The sequence below is a fragment of the Acomys russatus genome, chromosome 12 (assembly GCF_903995435.1).
Source record: "Acomys russatus chromosome 12, mAcoRus1.1, whole genome shotgun sequence".
Classification (NCBI taxonomy): domain Eukaryota; kingdom Metazoa; phylum Chordata; class Mammalia; order Rodentia; family Muridae; genus Acomys; species Acomys russatus.
Genome location: NC_067148.1, coordinates 39415094 through 39433981, shown reverse-complemented (window position 1 = coordinate 39433981; position 18888 = coordinate 39415094). Strand labels below are relative to the sequence as shown.

The 18888-nt window shown below is 44.4% G+C and overlaps 1 protein-coding gene across 1 annotated transcript in view; it reads right to left on the bottom strand.

Annotated features, from left to right (window-relative positions):
* Trpm8 (transient receptor potential cation channel subfamily M member 8) overlaps positions 1 to 18888 on the bottom strand; it is a 104341-nt gene that overhangs the window by 758 nt on the left and 84695 nt on the right. Inside the window, exons 22-25 of the mRNA XM_051154292.1 lie at positions 9995 to 10185; positions 5392 to 5491; positions 4043 to 4076; positions 1520 to 1611 (exon numbers count right to left, since the gene is read on the bottom strand). Of these exons, the coding sequence (XP_051010249.1) occupies positions 1561 to 1611; positions 4043 to 4076; positions 5392 to 5491; positions 9995 to 10185 (376 nt within the window). The 3' untranslated portion in view covers positions 1520 to 1560. The remainder of the gene's footprint in view (positions 1 to 1519; positions 1612 to 4042; positions 4077 to 5391; positions 5492 to 9994; positions 10186 to 18888) is intronic.

Below are 18888 nucleotides of genomic sequence, written 5' to 3'. Positions count from 1 at the left end.
AAAGATGGGGAAAATGGTAACTGCCTGTCTGCATGCCCTTCCCCAACCTGTGGCAGCTTTCACTCCCCTGAGGTTGATTTTCTGTCCCCTGTCATGCCACCCCAGGCAAAGGTTACAGCCCTGAGCCCTAAAGAAAGAAGTACCAAGAGATATTGGACCACTAGAGTCTGAGACACGTGAGGCTGGTGGCCAGTAAAACTGAACTTCTTCTTAAGGGTGAGAAAAAATGTACCTAGAAGTAAAAAGTGTGCAAAAATGGCATTTGACAAACTGAAGGTGCCAGTGGGTGAAATTCGTGGGGCATATATTTTCTGGTGTGTGTGTGCGTGTGTGTGCGTGTGTGTGCGTGTGTGTGCGTGTGTGTGTTAGTGTATATACTAGCATATGTTAGTTGGAGTGCCAATGTATGTGTTAGTGTTGGTTATTCTGTGTGTATGTTAATATGTATTAGCGTGTTAGTCTGTTTTTCAGTGTAATGAAACGGGCCTGAATTCTCCAGCATATTCAGGAAGTGCCACGCAGCTTTCCGATTCTATCAGGCTTAAGCCTTCTGTAATGGAGGCCTATAGCTATGAGCTGTGATTGGTGGGACTCAAGGAACACATACGAATGGCCAAAGTCACCAGAACTTCCTTGCAGCATGACCACCAAGCAGAAGGAAGTCCTACAGTCTGAGGACTCACTGCAGGGAAAGCCCAGTGCGATGGGCAGCCCAGGAGGCCAGGGCCAGAGAGCTCAAAGGTCAGTGTGAGAGGCAGTTCAAGAAGTCAGTGTGAAGGGTCAGTGTTAGTAGTCAGTGCAAAGGGCCAGTGTCAGGGGGTCAGTGTTAGACATCAATGTAGGGGGTCAGCATTAGGGACCAGTGCAAGAGGCCAGCACATCAGAGTCCTAACACTTGGAGAAGAGGATTCTTCACTGAGCTTCCATTCCTTTACGATTTACTTGTAGGGCCAGCAGAACACACACAGTTGGTCGTCCTCCCCCTCCCCACCTCCCCATGCTCTGAAAAAAATTTAACATGTGGTCTCAGGATTGGAACAGGTTCTGGGAAAACATGTTCTAAGCAAATGGCAAGATGCTGGAGCAAAGCCTTGAGTTCGACTTTGCCAATTAATTGAATACTCATTATTGTGCAAACAAGCTGTTGTTAAACACCCTCCCAGGCCCCCCTTTTTCAGTTGGCAAAATGGTGGTCAGCACACATCCACCTACCCCACAGCAAGGGACGTAAGAAACCATGAGAATAAGCAACATTTTAGACATGTTTCCACAAAATATCTATGATAAAGTGCTAAGGAAGGAAAAATAGCAAATGTTAGGTCAGTATGACCTCATTTCAGTTTATGTGAAAACTGCTGTAAGGCTGGCAAGTGTTACACGGATCCTGTAGGCTCTCCGTGCCCTGAAGCCGCCATCAGGGAGGAACGCGACAAGGAACTTCCATCTCTCGCCTCTAGCCCACACAATTTAAAAATATTCTTAAAGCAGAGCAAAGGAAAGATGGCTTTCGCCAACTTACCTCGCTGCCGTTTGGCATCTCCCTGTGAGGGGTCACGCATCTTATTTGATTTTATTAGCAATCTCTTTCAGAAGACCTTTGAGATCGTTAAGCTTGGGAGGGGGAGAAACAGAATCCAGTCTTAAGATGGATGTTCAACATCCCATTTTAAATGACAAATACGTTAAATAGTAAACATGACACAGGGAAGTCAGGGCAGGCCCTGCTTATTGCTTACTTATGGTCAGCAGTTAGCCAACGAAGCAACATTAGCTTCATGAAATGCAAATAAAAATGGGTTTCCTCCTAAACTTAGCAGATTATGTTGGCACAGGAATAATGTATGCAGATGTATGCAAATGTGCCCAAATGTATGCAACACATTACTAATAAAATTTTGCTGTATAAAATATAATACTAATAAAAATTATTACAATACTAGTAAGACATGATTGCATGCCTCCTAACACACACACACACACACACACACACACAAACACACAAAATCCCCCAAATACAATTTACACAGATGATACATATGTGGTCCGTTGGCTCATTTTAAGTCACATGCCACCTTGATGTAATTTATTAAGGTGCATGGACAGGTTCTAATTTCTGTGTAGTTGGCTCCCAGTTTGCTGTGTGATTTACCCCCGCAAAAGAAAAAAACAAAGAGAAATCGTGATTGCTAGTGGCCAACTCAGTAAATTTAGCCCTAAGAGAACACCACTTCCAGGCCCCTGGTCAGCTGTGAATAATTTTGTTTTCTGTTATAATGAGAAGGAGAATGGCTTTGCCCTCCCCAACCCCCTGCCAAGAGGATTTGTTAATATAAAACAGTATCAATAAGGCTCTTCTGGAGAGCGCAAGAGTCTCAGAGTAAAATAAGTGAAACAGAGAACAAACCGAAAATGAGCAAAACTAAGTTGGTTTTGTGAAGAGCTAAACAAAGCCGGCAAACCTTCAGCTAGGAGGCAGTTAAGAACTGTTTCTGTTGCTGTGCTGTGCCAACTCGGTTTTCCCCAGATGTGGGGGAGAGCACAGTCTAACAGGCTCCCGCAACCAGAGTGATGGCCAGGAAGGCATAAACTACACCCAGTTAGACAAGGGCCACAAAAGTCCTGCTCCAGGGACAGGCTGGTCACAGATCAGACAACTACGCATTAGGCCACACACCAGATTGAACAGAGGTCTCATGAAGGATACACTTTAAGCAACTACATCCAGGCCTCTTCACTTTGCACTAGGGTGGCTGGCTTGCTAGGCACTCTGGTACTAGAATCTGGTACTAGAAGCTAAAGGCTTCTCCAAATACATACAACCTCACAAGGCTAGATCAAGAATACAGAGCTCAGGGACAGCAAGATGGCGTGGCAGGAAAAGGCACCTGCTGCTAAGCCTGGTGACCTGAGTTCAATCCCCCAAGCCTACACAGTTGAAGGAGAGAATCAACACGTGAGAGCTGTTTTCCACACCCATAGTGTGGCATGTACACATGAACACACACACACACACACACACACACACACTAAAATGTAATTTTTAAAAAAAATAATACAAAACTCTGCCGGGTGTGGTGGCAGAGGCAGGTGGATCTCTATGAGTTTGAGGCCAGCCTGGTCTACAGAGTGAGTTCCAGGGCAGCCAAGTCTACACAGAGAAACCTTGTCTTGAAGAAAAAATCAGTATCATAATGTCCGTAACAAGGAAAAAGCCCAAGAACAGAGAGACAGTTTTGGTAGTGAATACTATCCAACATTTAAAGGCGAACAAACACCAATACCATTTAACCTCTTCCACAAAGTAGAAAAGGGACTGCTTCCAGACTCCACATATGAGGCCAAAATTACCCTGGCCCCAAAGTCTGACACATATAGCAAAGAAAACTCTAGTCCAATACCTTGGGGGATAAAGATGCAAAAAGAAAATTAAAATAACAGGGAGCTCAGTTCAAGAGTATATTAAAATGACCATACACCACAACTAAGTGCAACTCACTCTGGAGATGTAAGGGTGGTTCAGCATATGAAAACCAATGATGTGGTAAACTACAGGAACAGAACGGGGGCACAGAAAGGACACATCACATCCACAGTAAGAGCAGGGAGAATGAATGCATGCATGCCTAAACTCAGTTCAACTCTTACACAGTCCTGGACCCAAACCCAGGGAATGTTGCCACCCACAGTGGGTGGGTCTTCCGACACTAATTAATGTAATCATGACGGTCCCTTATAGACATGGCCATAGGATGAACTGATCTAGACAACTGTTCACTGAGACCCTCTTCCCAGGTGATTTTTTAGATTGCGTCAAATTGACAGTTAAGTGGCACTTCTGGACTGTTGCATACAAAGCCTGGCAGCTTAAGAAGTAATTTTGCTGTAGGCCCTAGCTCTTAGGTGATTCATGCAGATCCATGTCTAATTTTTTTTAAAACAATGAATGCTTTCTTTTGTTTTCCAACCCCATACACCAGCCTATAGCTAAAAATCTCAAAGACATTAAAGATAAAATAAATCATTCCAGAACTCTGAGTCATACCTTTGTATCCAGTTGTCTAAACCGATGCCTGATCCTGCAAGGAAATTACAAAGTAAAGTAAGAGGAAGAGTTGGAGGGAGGGAGGCTGCCTGCCCTGTTTTTGTCTTTCAAAGAGCAGAAGACAGATTATGTACAGTCTTCATCAGGGTCGGCCTCACTGGTCTCTCTGATGTTCCTCTTCACACCCAAACAAAGCAGAATTCCTTTCTCACCCCAATTAGAAAGACAGAAAATCAAGGCTATGTCTGCTGATAGGAATGGTGAAACTTGACACGTAAGATCTACCTTTGTCCATATCCAAGACCTGGGAATCTAGAAGACAGGGCATCTGTGCTGTCTCAAGAGAAAGAGCATCCTACACTCCTCAAGGTTTATGCTAATTCTAAGAAAGAGATTAGTTGGGCTCATATTTACTCATGCTGGTCAGAGCACATTTTGAGGTGTGTTTAAGCCCTTAGAAAAAATGACAGCTGTCACTGAGAAAGGCCAGCCCTCACAATAGCAAGAACATGCTCTCTTTCATTCTTTCTTTCTTCTTTTGCCTGCATTTTATTTTATTTTTTATAATTTATTCAGATTACATTCCAATTGTTATCCCCTCATTTGTATCTTTCCGTTCCCCCTCCCTCTTTCACCCTATTCCCCTCCCCTAGACCTCTGACAAAAGGGGACCTCCTCCCCCACCATCTGACCACAGCCTACCCAGTCTCATCCAGATAGCCTGTTTCCCTTTCCTCTGAGTGCTGCCAGGCCTCCTTACCAAGGGGAAGTTGTCATATTGGGGCCACCAGAGTTCATGTCAGACTCCGTGATACACTACTTACATACCTTCTGCAGAACTGACCGATTTCCCAACTTCTTCAAAGAAGTTTAATGACTAGGGGGTCACATAGGGATTATATATATATTTTTAAAACCCACACAATTTAAATATGATAGCCGTCACTTTCCAGGGACAGCTTGTAACAGGCCACCTCCTAGCTCTGTATTGCAGCATTGTGAAGATAAACATGCCAGTGGCCTCTAAATCTTCCTGGAATTCATTTCTGCAGTTTGTGGCTCGTGTTTCTTGGCTCTGTGGATCCTATTGTCAATGCTTCTACACTCAAGCTCTCAATGCCCAGAACACAGGACATCCCACTGTTCCAAGAGAAAGATGTAGCCCGAGGTATGGTATCTCCCTGCTTTGAGGGAATGCCGTACGTCTAAGTATCTATCATCTGCAATCGCCTGGGTAACATTTTGAGTTACTATCACTCTCCTAACTGAGCATGCCTAACTGTCATCACTCTCCTAACTGAGCATGCTCAGGTACACCGCCTCTTACATATACAAAGTGCCTGACGTACTCCTCTGAGTTGTCATTGGCTTTGGTGTTGATCTTGACAAGGTAATTCTCCTTCATGACGCCCTCCCACGCCAAAGTCTCATTGTCCTCGTTTCTGAAACCTGAAATAATGAGAAAAGGGGGGAAAAAAAAAAACACCATTCAGGTTGCGTCATCTGGCCCTGTTTCCCAATCAATGGCCAGCAGGCATCCGAGAGGCTCTGGAACTAGGACAATTAGATCAGTCTGCACCAGCTGATCGGATTATACCACTGCCTATTAGTGATGGGGGCCAGAGCAGTGGGATATTGCTACAGTTCTCAGTAAGAATGAGGACTGGAGCCACCCGTGCGGACTAAGAGTGCAGTCTGTATTCTAAACAGAGATTCATTTGAACCCTGTCTATGCCTTTTGAGACTTAGAACATTCCACTAATAATTTGGGTGCTCACATTTGGTGTGTCCTACTCCTCTGTTTTGATGACGTGCACACACAAAGCCGTTCGGCTGGATACTCACTAAAGGTTTTCCAACTCTCAGTCTGAAGCCCGGAGATCCTTAGAGGCGAGTAACCTGATGACACTGATTCTGTGTGTGGGTCATGTGGGTCTCCTCTCTTCCCTCCGCCCTTCCCCATGCCCCTAAGCCAGGGCAAACTGGACAAACTGGCCTGGGACATGTTCTAGGGAGGTTCTTGTTTCCTTGTCTTTCAGTGTGTGAGCCTTTCAGCTGGAGGCCAAAGGAAGATTACATCATCAAGATCATGTTTGCAATGGACACTAAACCCCAAGAATCTATGGGGACAGGAAAGAGATGTTTGTATAGGTGGCCACTGGAATAGACTTCTGAGGTTTTCAGCCTTAACTTACCATGTAAACATATACACTCTCATAATAAAGTTTATGAACTCTAATACCTTCCTGGATTGGGGATCAAAGCAATGTTTGAGTGACTGGATTCGAGAAAGCTCCATGCAGCAAACATGCCTTTATCTTTAAATGACTCTACAAGATAGTTCCTAAGCAACTTCCTTTCGAGTGAGTTTTGGAGTAGTTTCCAATGTCTTTCCTTCAAACAAAATGCTTAGAACTCAACATAGATAAGATTGAAACTTCTAAACACAGGCAGCCAAAACAAGAATGAAAAGCAGCCAAGAAAAATGACCAGCTTCCATAACAGTCAGGGAACAGTTAGCTGAAATGGTGGCCTAGCATTTTCACCAGCTCTACGGGAAAAAAATGAACAGGCTCTAAAGTAATAGACATATATTATTCCCAGCAAAAATATGGAAAAGCACCTGCCCATATTCTGGGGAAAGTTCATCCACTGGAACAACTTAACAGTGACAGAGGATGAGAAGGTTGTGAGAGGCACTGCACAAAGAATTACTGACACTCTTATTCCTCACCTAGATATTTCTCTTCTATAATTAATATTAGAATGATTCATATGGTGAAAATGCACATATATCACTTCTTATCATGACATCATATATTACTAAGAATCAAACCAGGGACTGGAGAGATGGCTCGGTGGTTGTGAGTGTTTGCTGCTCTGCCATGGGATCCGAGTTCGGTTCCAAGTGCCTACATCAGGCAGCGCATAACTGCCTATCACTGCAGCTCCAGGAAAGCCAATGCCTTGTCCTCCGCAGGCACCCACATTCATATACACATACTCACATGGAGACACATGTATACATAATTAAAAATTAAACATAAATCTTTTTTAAAGAGCCTACCCAAAGTATACATTTAATAAGGACTTGGCTAAATTAACTATGGTACACCCATACACTAGGATAGTTTATAATAAAAATTCTTAGTATGGACATTATTTGTTCATGGATATTAAACATGTTTGTGGTATATTATCAACTGTATAAAAGAACAATTTACCCTACAAATGTATGTGCATCCTATACTACAGGCAATATGCATGCCCACAGAAATAATGCCAGCTGTTGACATTTATGTCTGGGCGGTGGTCATATCTGCCATGGATCCTTACGCGTGCTTTTCTGTATTTTTCAAATATTCTATAAAGACCACATATTGCCTTCCAAATCAGAAAAGAACAATATATTTTCTAAAATCACAACTACCACGTAGCACATTTTTTCTGACTTGAAGATATTGCTAAGCAAGTAAAAATAAAATAAAATAAAATAAAGTTTGGACTCTGCCTTTCTGCCTTCTGGGTTTTCATCTCCGAAGAAGGGCCATGTCAAGATTAAACCTTTGACCTCCCCATTGTGTTGGAGGCAAACACAAAGTGCCTGTAAGGAAGATCTGCAGCTGGAGTCCAGGGAGAGGCAGGGGCTATGGTGTCTAGAATTAGTCCTCTCTAAGAGGCAGCAAGTGATCCCGCTGTGACTAAACAGGCTGGAGAGTATCCGTGAGGGAACTGGACTCTGGTCCCCTCTCCATGATCACTGCCACCAATGAGGAGAGGGGACCTGTCCTGCTTCTTTGTCTCCTCCTGAGAGTGAGGTCTGTAGGAGGAGAGCAGGTAGCATTGTTTCCTCCAATTACAGGCATGTATTACCATGCCTGGCCTTTCAAGTCCTTAGGTGTGTGAGGCAAGGCTTTTGTCAAAGCCATCTCTCCAGCTCCTTTTCCTCACTATGACTCTTATTTATTGTTCAAACACAAGGAAATGTGGAAGCCTTCCCAATGCATTGTTTGTGCCCCCTCAGTCTTCTCCCAGATTCTGGAGACACTCTCAACATGGAACCAAATATTGATGTGGGCATGTCACTAAACATCTCTGATATTTGGATGTGGCTTTTGAGTAGTGCTTAAATTCTAGATCTGCACTTCCAGTTTCCATACTGGACATAAAGACTTTCAGTTAGTAATGGCTCAATTTGTTTTCCAGGGAAAAATAATGGGGAGGCCACTTATCCAAATTGTCAACATACTTTCATCAAGGAAGACAGGTACGCATGTGTCAATGACACCTTCAAAGTGTCATTTAATGTCTTGGAATGACACAGTTAAAGCTGAGTATGAAGGTCCTTCCTTCTTCAGGCTGATTGAAAGCTGGGAGTGCATTTATATTCTGAAGGCCAGGATATAAGTCAGGTCTCTGTGGACGGGACTGAGGTCAACAGTGAGTATCTTGCCTCCAGTTTGAAGTAAAGAAACACACACACACACACACACACACACACACACACACACACACACAGCTCTTGGCACTTAAAATTTGTCATAGTTTCCATCAATTATAGTATCTAGGAAAGTGATATTGTTGCCTTCTGAATCATAGTATTTGAAGTTTCATCAAAGAGGCACAGTCAGCCTAACTTGACATGTAAATCCGGTAGTGGAACTCCATATTCACTTCATCACATACCACAAGGTAAACAACCAGAACACCACACCCAGTTGACTCTGTCAAGAGCACAGTGACCTTGCAAGAGCCTCTGAAGGAGCAAAATGGAGTGGAGTTCTGAGAGGTGCTGTGATGGAGACCCAGAAATACAGAGGTGCCAACAGCATGCTACAAACAAAACCTCTGGAGAATTGGTGGGCTGCAGCCAGCAAAATGACAGGGGCAGGTAAGCCCTTTGGTAGGTCACTCTCTGCCTCAGTGTTCCCCAGATGCTAGGCCTAGGGCTTTAGGATTTAAAGTTAGCCCTTCTGGGTTTTCATCTGCCTTGAGATATTGCCTCCTTTCTATTTTAGCCTTCCTTTCTGGGGTAGAAATATTTATCTGTCTCTGCTCCCATCACTGGACCTTGGAAGTACGTAAAGTTGATACTTGCAAAGGCTCACTCCTGAGTTTGGATGGAGGGTTAGATGAGTTTAGATGTTTGAGCAATCCTGAAATAACAGTTAAGACCCCAGGGACCATAAGAATGATGTAAATGTGTTTTGCATTGTGATATGGACATGAAAATTTGGAGACCAGAAGTAGAATGACACCAGTTGCATGAGTTTTTCTCCAAATTCCAATGTGTTAAAGGGTTGGCCTCCAAGATGGCACTGTGGGAAGGTGGTGACACCTTCAAGAGGTGGGGCCCAGCATGCTCTTAAAGGAGATAGTGAGACCTATTTCTGAGTCACCCCCTGCTTCCTGGAAAGCGATAGAAGTGATTTTTTCCTGTCACACACTCTCCACCAGACCCAAAGGCATGGAGCCACCCAGTCTTGAGCTGGATTCTCCAGCACTTAATCAAGTGAACCTTTCTCTTTACAAGTTAATTACCTGAAGTGTTTTATTACAGTGATAGAAATCTGACTAGTAAAAGCAGCCCCAAAAGTCCTTTACCCTGTTGAACGTCAGGCTAACCCTGCCTCCCAAACATAGCTTCACAGAAGTAGTAAGGGGAAAAAAAACCCCACTCTACCCATGGTTTTACATTATCCATGAACCTTACTGAGGAAACATCTTATTTACACTGTTACTATGTTTGTCCCAAAGTCATTCCCCTAAATGAGGCTACCCAGCAGCCCTGCAGTGCTTCCGAACACACCTCATCTCCTGAGCCATGCACTGGCTGACCTGACACCCGATCTTCAGAGACACACTGAGAAGTGACCGTAGTGATGGAGACCACACATGCCTTGTAATGACCCACTGCTCCAGAACCCGAGCCCCAGCAGCTGACCCACTCACAGCAGGCGGAAGACTCCGTGTTCTTCTCTTTACAGCAGCATTTGAAACATTTCTTCACCACCATGTAGAAGTAAGCGAAGACGACAAAGGGGAAGGGGATGTTGAGGCGGTTGCAGTACTCCTGCACCAGGAAGTACCGCTGGAATTTCCACACCTGGTCGTTGTTCTCCTGCACGATGCCCACGGTGTAGCTGTCAGGGGAGAGAGAAGAAACAGCTGAGAGAGAGATGCACTACCTACCTCATCACTCCATTTGCCTGTGATGCAACTCTGCTGGGCAGCCACTCATGTGGTGGCCTAAGCCAGACAGGGGAGAAGAGTCCTGGTTGGCTCCACAGCCAGGACAACTTGGTGCAGGCAAGTCTCTGGCATTGGTTCTCTTTTGGGTTGTTTGTTTGTTGGCTGGTTGGTTCTGATAACCAGTCCAACAAGAAAAATGTCCAGTGAACTTCAAAATGGTCTATATATTTCCAAGTCTTTCAATGATGCCCTTTGGTCATCCATTACTGTACTAGCTACAAAGAGGCCTGGGAATGTTGACTCTGGGAATAGTTTAATCCCTTACTCTGCCTAATTTAAACAGTCTGGATAAATCTTGCTGGCATTTCTCAGGAGCCTCAGACAGAAAGACAAAATGGCTGTCCTAAGGATGCCTGCCCCTCATGGCTTCTACAGGACAAGGAGAGAAGGACTCTAGGAAGAGCTGTCATCGAGGACTGTCACCTGTGAGCTTGTACAGATTCCAGTTACAGACATACGCGACTGCATGTGGAAAGACCCCGGCAGAGGGAGAAATGTGAAGATAGTCCTACGGTATGCCAACAAGGGCAGATGTGACTTTCTGTGAGCTGTAAACTTGCGGAGATTAACAGATGCACAACTGCTAGGAACCAAGGTGAGGAGAAGCCATCTCTCTCCCTATCCACCAATGCTGTCTCGCTAACTGTGAAGATTACAAGCCGCTCTACAGTGCTCCGCTCTCTCCACTGCACTTGGGGTTGATGGAGCTGAGAGTGAGGCCACTGTTTATGAGTTCATCCACAGTTTAGAAATGTCATACGTGTGCTCCATCTGAGCCAGTGAACTACAGACCGTGTTGGATTCTGGGAAAGTCAGTATTACCTTGGGAGAGATGGTGTTCAGCAGCTACGTTGTGGAAACTAACCAGGCAAGAATTCGCATCCCTTTCCTGCTCCTGATAAGACCCAGAAAGCTGAATGGAAGTCACTGCCAGACACAGACTTATAGGAACTGTGAGCACCATGAGATAAACAACGCTGCAGCCCAGAAGAAGCCGAAAGGTGTGGTTTCTAAAATGAAAAAGAAAATACCTCCACAGAGAAACTGTCTCTTAATGGAGACCCAGACTCTCGGTTTTCTAACCAAAAGTACGTCTTCCCATTTCTTTTGAGTTTTGGCCTCTGCTTCTTTTCCCATATTAAATTCAGCAACAGCAAGTTAGTTGTGGAATGAGGATGTGGCAACTGGTTACCGGCCTATAACATTTCTAGCTTGGCAAAAGGTTTTCTGTTGGTTGGTTTTTTGTTGTTGTTGTTTGTTTGTTTGTTTAAAGATTTATTTATTACATATACAGTGTTCTGCCTGCATGCCTACACACCAGAAGAGGGCACCAGATCTCATTATGGATGGTTGTGAGCCACCATGTGGGTGCTGGGAATTGAACTCAGGACCTTTGGAAGAGCAGCCAGTGCTCTTTCCCTCTGAGCCATCTCTCCAGCCCCTCTTGGTCTTTTTTTTTTTTTTTTTTTTTTTTTTGGAGCCTTAAAACCACCCACTGTTTCTACCAAGTGACTTCATTTTTAGGTGCTCAAGCTAGAGATAAGGAGATACTGATAAAGCTGCACAGGAATGGATACACACACACACACACACACACACACACACACACACACCTCCTCACCAGGTGAGAGCTACCTGTGCCCCTCAGCTAAGAGAAAAGAACAATGTAAGCATTCAACACTGAGAGCACACTTCCTGTTTATGGGATGATGACCGTGATCTCATTATGTGGCCAGTGAAATCCAGTTTATAAATAATTTTTTGTACTTTGGGAAAAATGTATATGTTAAGAGGGAGTAACTAGGTTCAAACACCTACGTAAAGTAAACCATGACTCCAGGGACAAGTGGATCTGTCTCTGGTGGTGGCATCTTCTGTATCACAGCTGGGTGCCCTTGGGTCTCCTGCCCTCCCACCTTCCAAGCATCATACAAGAAGAGTGAGTGCTGCACATGCTTATTTTAGTGTTGATTTCACATTCTACCCCTAACTCTTTAGAGTGACGACCATTGAACTACCAAAACTCCAAGGCTATCAAATAGAACACATTGTCAATATACAAGGCTCTGATTTGTTTACTTATTTAAGCTCTCCTATAGCTCAAGAACCTCCAGGTCACTACATAGCTATGGATGATCTGGAACAATTCATTCCCCTGCCCCCATCTCTCAAAGATGGATTGCTGGCACAAGCCATCACCACACCACTTATGCTGTGTTTCAGACCAAGTGCAAGGCTTCATACATGCTTGGCAAGCACTCTACCATCTGGGCTACATCCCCAGCCTCTACAAGATTTATTCTAGGCTGCCATTTCTGTTGATTGATTTAATATGTGGATAACTCTATAAGTCTTGTTACCACCTATGACTAACAGATTGGAAAGCCGAGGCACAGAAGGGGCAGGTAAATTGAAATGTTGAAGCCTGGATTTGGTCTAGCAATCTAGTCCTGGGTCTGTCCCAGATCAGTAGAGCAAAAATGTGTGATATTCTGAGAGTTCTGCTGTTTCCAAGGGGTTTAATAGGATGACTTGACATTTTGTCAAGTACAAAGCATTTGACATTTTGGGTACAAATCATTACAAAGCAGCTAACAATTTGGGTAGTGTGCATTTTGAACACAGTGAGGCCTCTGAAAGTTAAGAAATCCATATTACTGAATGCCCACATGCATAAGCGCCTATGAGGCATGCCAGTGGCTGCCTGGCTGATTCTTTCATCTACTTTTCATAGCAGAATTTTCATGTGCAAAGCAGATCAGGACTGTGGATCCATTAAATGAATCTAATGGCCTTGTCTGGTGGTTATTCCCAATGTAGGTCAGGTTGCTGGAGGCTATTGCTCAGCCTGCCATCACTATCACCTTCCCTGGTCCTCAGCTGCTTTTGCTGTCTACAAAGAGCACCGCCTTCATCTGCCACAGCAGTAGCCCAGAAGCACTCGAGATTAGTGACACTCAGGCTAAGCTGCCAGACGTCAACAGCTCACTATTTTCTGCCAGAACAGCCATTTTTATTCTAATCTTTAGCTCTAAGAGCATCTTACAATTTCATGCACCTATTCCAAAATGGATACTGATTGCTTAAAACTCAAAAACCCAAACAGAAGCCACTGCACCCACTTTAAACATTGAATGCCATTTTCAGGTGCTTTATACAAAAGACGTTGCTGTGTCCAGATGGAGGGAGAGTGTTCACCATGCTTGCAGCAAATTAAGAAGCGCATGGGCCTCCCTCCCGTGAGAGCTCAGAGAGGAACTCTGATGGAACGCCCACTATGCCTTGGCTGAACTGGCCATTCGGACTCAATGAAACACGTTTTGTATTTTCCAGATCATGTAGGGAAGGAACAGACTGACTGCAGCCATTTGCAACCCTTCATTTGTTTCTGTGCAGCCCTGACAATGCTCAGACCAGAATAAGGCCATGGGGCATCGCTTTTTTGAGTCCATTTACCTGAAGGTCCTTCTGGGAAGGCCTGCAACCCCTGCCTCAGAGGTGCATAGTTAGAGCCTGCCAGTCACGACTCTGCCTTGTGACGTCATTCTCCACCTCAGAGGACCCCGTGTGTCATTGTTTTGTTTCTTCTTCTGGGGAACCAGACTTCAAGGCCCTTCCTGTCAGAACAGCAATTTCTTCTGCACCTCCTGGGCAAGATGAACCTTGGGAGCAACACTTCTGATAAATGGTAAAAAACCTGCATTCACCTCCCACAAGGCTCAAAGGAGCTAGTGAGCACGGACACCAATACCTGAAAGCCAGGGTCCACCTTTCCTGCACGACAGGAGCTTCCAGATTGTTCAATTTCTTTTAAATCAGCTCAAGATTCAGTCAAATAGATGTGGGAGTCCTCCAGGGGAGGCTGATAATTGAACAAAGCATCAATTGCTCTATCCAGAGTATTTACATGTATTTATGAGTGTGTGTGTGTGTGTGTGTGTGTGTGAAAACATAAGTCAAGCTCAGGTGTTGTTCTTTCTTTGTGTCCCTCTTTTTCTTTTGACTGATCTGCAACTTACTAGGTTGGCTGAGAGCCAGACCCAGGGATCCGCATGTCTCTGCCTCTCCAGAACTAGGATTAACATGTGTCGTCATGCCCGGTTTTTTAATGTAGGTTATTGGTCTTGAGCTCAGGTCTTCATGCTTGCTCCACAACTCTCTAATTTTCACAGTCTTTAGAAGTTAGTTTTAACTTCTGTGGAGAAAAGACTAGATTCTTCAGAGAAAGGCCTTCTATGACTGATGTGTGAAAATGTCTCTCAGTGACACAGACATCGGAGTAGTTTGGGATTAGCCTTGCCCCTGCCAACTCAGTCAGTGTTCAAAGTCTTCCAGGTGACCACTGGCCATCTGCATCTCCCTAAAGGAAACCATAAAGCCTACAATACCCTGTTAGGAGCTTGTCATCCTGATTTAAAAGAAAATGGACAATCTGGAAGCTGCTGTCATACAGGAAAGTGGGCACTGGCTTTCAGGTATTATTTATTAATCTGTATACAGTGCTCCGTCTGCATGTACACCTGCAGGCCAGAAGAGGGCATCAAATTACATTATAGATGGTTGTGAGCCACTATGTGCTTGCTGGGAATTGAACTCAGGATCTCTGGAGGAGTAGTCAGTGCCCTTAACCTGAGCCAGCGCTCGAGGGAGGTGAATGCAGGCTTTCACCATTCGTCAGGAGTGCTGCTCCCAGGGTTTATTGCCCATGAGGTGCAGAAGAAAGCCAACATCTCAGTGGGATGAAGGTGGGCAGTGGCAGCAGAAGTCATCTCACAGGACCAACTGAGTACCCTCTGTGGAGCTGAGGAGAGGAGAGGAGGAAGCAGAAGCCCCTTGGAGGGAGACACTCGCTAAGACTGGAGATGTCAGTAGCCTTCAGCAGACGTCTGGAGTTCAGATAGCCTTGTGCACAGATGAAACCCAGAAGTACGTTAAAAGGATAACATGCCATGAGCACAGATCAGATGGAGGGTGGAATGTTAACAACAGTGCTATAATCCGTCGTTGGCATGATGCATCGTAGCTCCAGATCAAAAGGAAAATGTTTCAGTAATTACAGGAGAGTCTTCTGAAACCCCGAACATCCTTTTCCGGTTAGAAAACAGGCAGAGGAGAATGAAGTAACAGGACAAATAAGGAGTTGGGGCGGGGACCACCCACAAGGTAATAAAAAGGAGGAAGACAAATCGTTCATGAAGGAGGGTTGTTACACAATCAATAAGTGACTCTGTAAAAGCCTTCCTGCATAGCAAAATGTAGCCACTGGAAAAAATCTTAGAGAAAAGAAATTTGCTCACATCCCTAAATGGCTGGAAGTAAGAAAAACCTTGCGAGCCCCACAGAAAAAGAACTACAGATACCAAAACACTGCAAATATACCACTGTTTCTGGAGATTATGAATCCAATTTCTCCTAAATAATTCAACAAAGAGTCATGAGATTTTTTTTTTCAAAAGAAGGAAAATCTCACACTATAAGCCAAGGGCTCCTTCATAGAATTAAATATACATGAAAACCAAGGGAAGTTTTGAGTAAGAATAATAGGGTCGGGGGAGCTTGAACAACAGATGTTTTAATGACTTAAAAAAGACTTCAGTAATGAAAACTATTTGATAGTAAAAACCAAACTAGAAAGAGTGATCAAATCAGAATGCACAATCTGAAAAAAAAAATTATAAAGAAAAAAAAATGGATGTGAAAAGAACAGTGGGTTTCAGAATAAATTAAAAGTCCCAAAAGACTTATCAGCTAGATTCCTTTTCCAAAGATTTATTCATTTTTATTTCAAGTGTATGTCTGTGAGCCTGCATAAGTTTGTGTGTACTATGTGTGTGCAGGAGCCCACAGTGGCCAGAAGAGGGCACTGGATTTCCCAGAACTGGTGCTTCAGACAGGTGGGAGCCACCATGTGGGTGACAGGAACTGAACCCTGGTTCTCTATAAGAGCAGTAAGTGCTCTTCGATGCTGAACCATCTCTCCATCCCATAGCTAGACTCTTGCCCAAGTATCTCCTCCAGTGTGTCATAGAGGACCAATGGCCTTTCCTTCCCAGACATATCAGTGTAACTTTCTAATCAGAACTGCTACTTTTCATAGGGGTAGCCCTGACTCTTGAGCTCTACCTCTGGCCAGCATGTATGGTGACACATTTGCTGTATCCTAGTCCCTTTTCAAAAAGAGGGCTCAGTGTTTAAAAGCATATCCTGCTCTTAGAGAGGATAGGGCAGGTGATATCAGTGTATCTTGCTTTTCTGTGGAATACCATCCAATCAGCCTCTAGTGCTCAAGGACTATCCCCACAAGCACATCTGCAATGCAGATAATGTGGTCACCATTGTGAGTACCTAAGTTTTACACTAAATACTGTGATGTGGTGTCTGACAGGGGTGACATCCTGGAGCCATTTGCCCAGGGAGCAATCTCCAGACAGCTTAGCACTCATCAGAAATAGCATGTGAAGAACTGGCTCACTGTTTACAGCATGGCCTCCACTGCCCTCAGACTTCTCTCCAGGGCTCACTGAAAGGAAAGTAAGGCGGGATTCTGGAAAAGGCTCCCAGGGGAAGGCAACAAGACCAGTCACACTGAAGCCCTGCGTGAGGTGGTGGCTGGGTGGGGTGCAGTGACTTCTTCCAAGAAGACAATGAGGAAAGCTGAACACACACATGCAGCCATAACCACAGATGCAGACCTTCGCTGCTGGAAACGCCCAGTACAGCTCTGATTCCCTCATTTCCTGAGCAGAGTACAGATGACAGGTGGTAATACTGGTGAGGTCCTTCCATGCCAGGTGGCTTCCATGACAGCTCATAGCACAAAGATTCCAAGACCCCTGTCAACTCAATGCTGTGGCATTGGCTGCTGTTGGCCCTTAGTCTCATCCCTGAGATCTGACAAGAAGCAAGTTCATGGAGGGAAGACTCATGCCACCTCATGATTTGAAGGGACATAGTCTGGTTCATCGTGGTAGGACAGGCAGGGAAGTGTGAGCAGCTAACAGCGGCAACTACTGGGGCATCAGGGATCCTCACGTCTCAGAGAATCAAGAAGGGGAGGCTATAGGAAAGAGGGTTTGATGGAGAGAGAAACACTGGCACCTGAAGCAAAGCTGAGACCTGCCCCCACCCAGGAACTCACTTCTTTCAGCCAGGCCTTCCTTGCTAAATGTTCTGCAGCTTCCAAAAAACAGCGCCACCATCTGGGGACCAAATGTTCAAACACACAAACTCACGGAGGACAGTTCACAGTTCTGCAAATTTAGCTGGTGGCCCATTTTCCCCTGAGCTGTCCAATGTTCTGCTGGTGTCTGCCCATGCTCACAGCAATGGACAGGCTGTGTGTAATCTTGGAAACACTGTTGGTGACAGGTTAGTTTTCAAGTGTGGTGCCATTGAATCAGTGTTGGCTCTTTGCGTGGCTCCAGATATAATTTTTTTATCATGTGGTTGTGTAGGTAACATTACCTTGATATCTTCTAACCTCTGATTTTTCTTTTCATAAAAATTATAACTACATTAGATGCCATAGAGCTAAGTCTTCATAACTTATCTGTCTCCAGTATCACAATGATTTAAAAGTGTTAGCAGATGGCTACTTGGTTATTTCCCACCTTTTGATGATCCAAAGGCATGCACCAAAATGCTTATGAAAGCATTTATGCCTCTTATTGAGAAGATTCTAGAAGCTACTGAATTGGCTGTAGTGCCTTTACGCTGAGAACCATAGGGAACATTATTATTGAAACAGACAGATCGACTGAAGTTGTGACAAACAGGAAAAGCCTCAGAACTAACAATTTGGAAAGAACCTCACCATAGCTGTCCATCAAGACCAAATCAGCAGTCTGCGTGTCATGGATTCGCCCCTTCTTTCATGGCCATTCAAAAACACTTTAAGTTACAAAAGCTATATGGTTTGTGACCAATTATGTAAGTTGTGGAACAATTAAGCAGATTATTAATATCATTCGTTGTGACACACAGGAACCATCACTGTGTCTCTTCATAGCTACAGACACTAAGATCAATCTGTTTGTTCTAAATGCCACTTCAAGTATCTTTCATACTTGTAAGAAACTATATGAAAGTGAGAGACTTACTGCAGCTGAACAAGGTAGGGCTTGGGCAAAATGAAGCTCTTTAAACTCATGAGTGAGCTTGTGACAGAGCCTTGTGAGCAATTTCACAAGTGTCTCCCTGGAGAGGCTAAAACCAAATGTGCCAGAAAGCAACCTCTGACACCTTCCAAGCTCAGGATGGATAGAGCTCCTGGGTCCTTTGGCTTCTGAGTTACACATCTGAGGTGTTATTGGTTGTTGTGTATTGTTTTGCATAAGCTTGTCTTACATAAAACCAAACGCAACCACAAGGAACCTCAGAGATGATGTGCTCTGGAGCCATCACGCTAACACGGTCAACACTGCGAGTTTTGGAATCACCTAGGAGGCACCCCTCTAGAAGGGTCTCTGACAGTGCTTTCAGAGAAATTTAACAGGAGGGAGAAGGCCCACTCTGAACAGGATAGGACTAACTCATGGGTCGAAGTACTTGGCTGAATAAAAGGGGGAAAGGAAAAGGTAAAATGAGCAGCAACA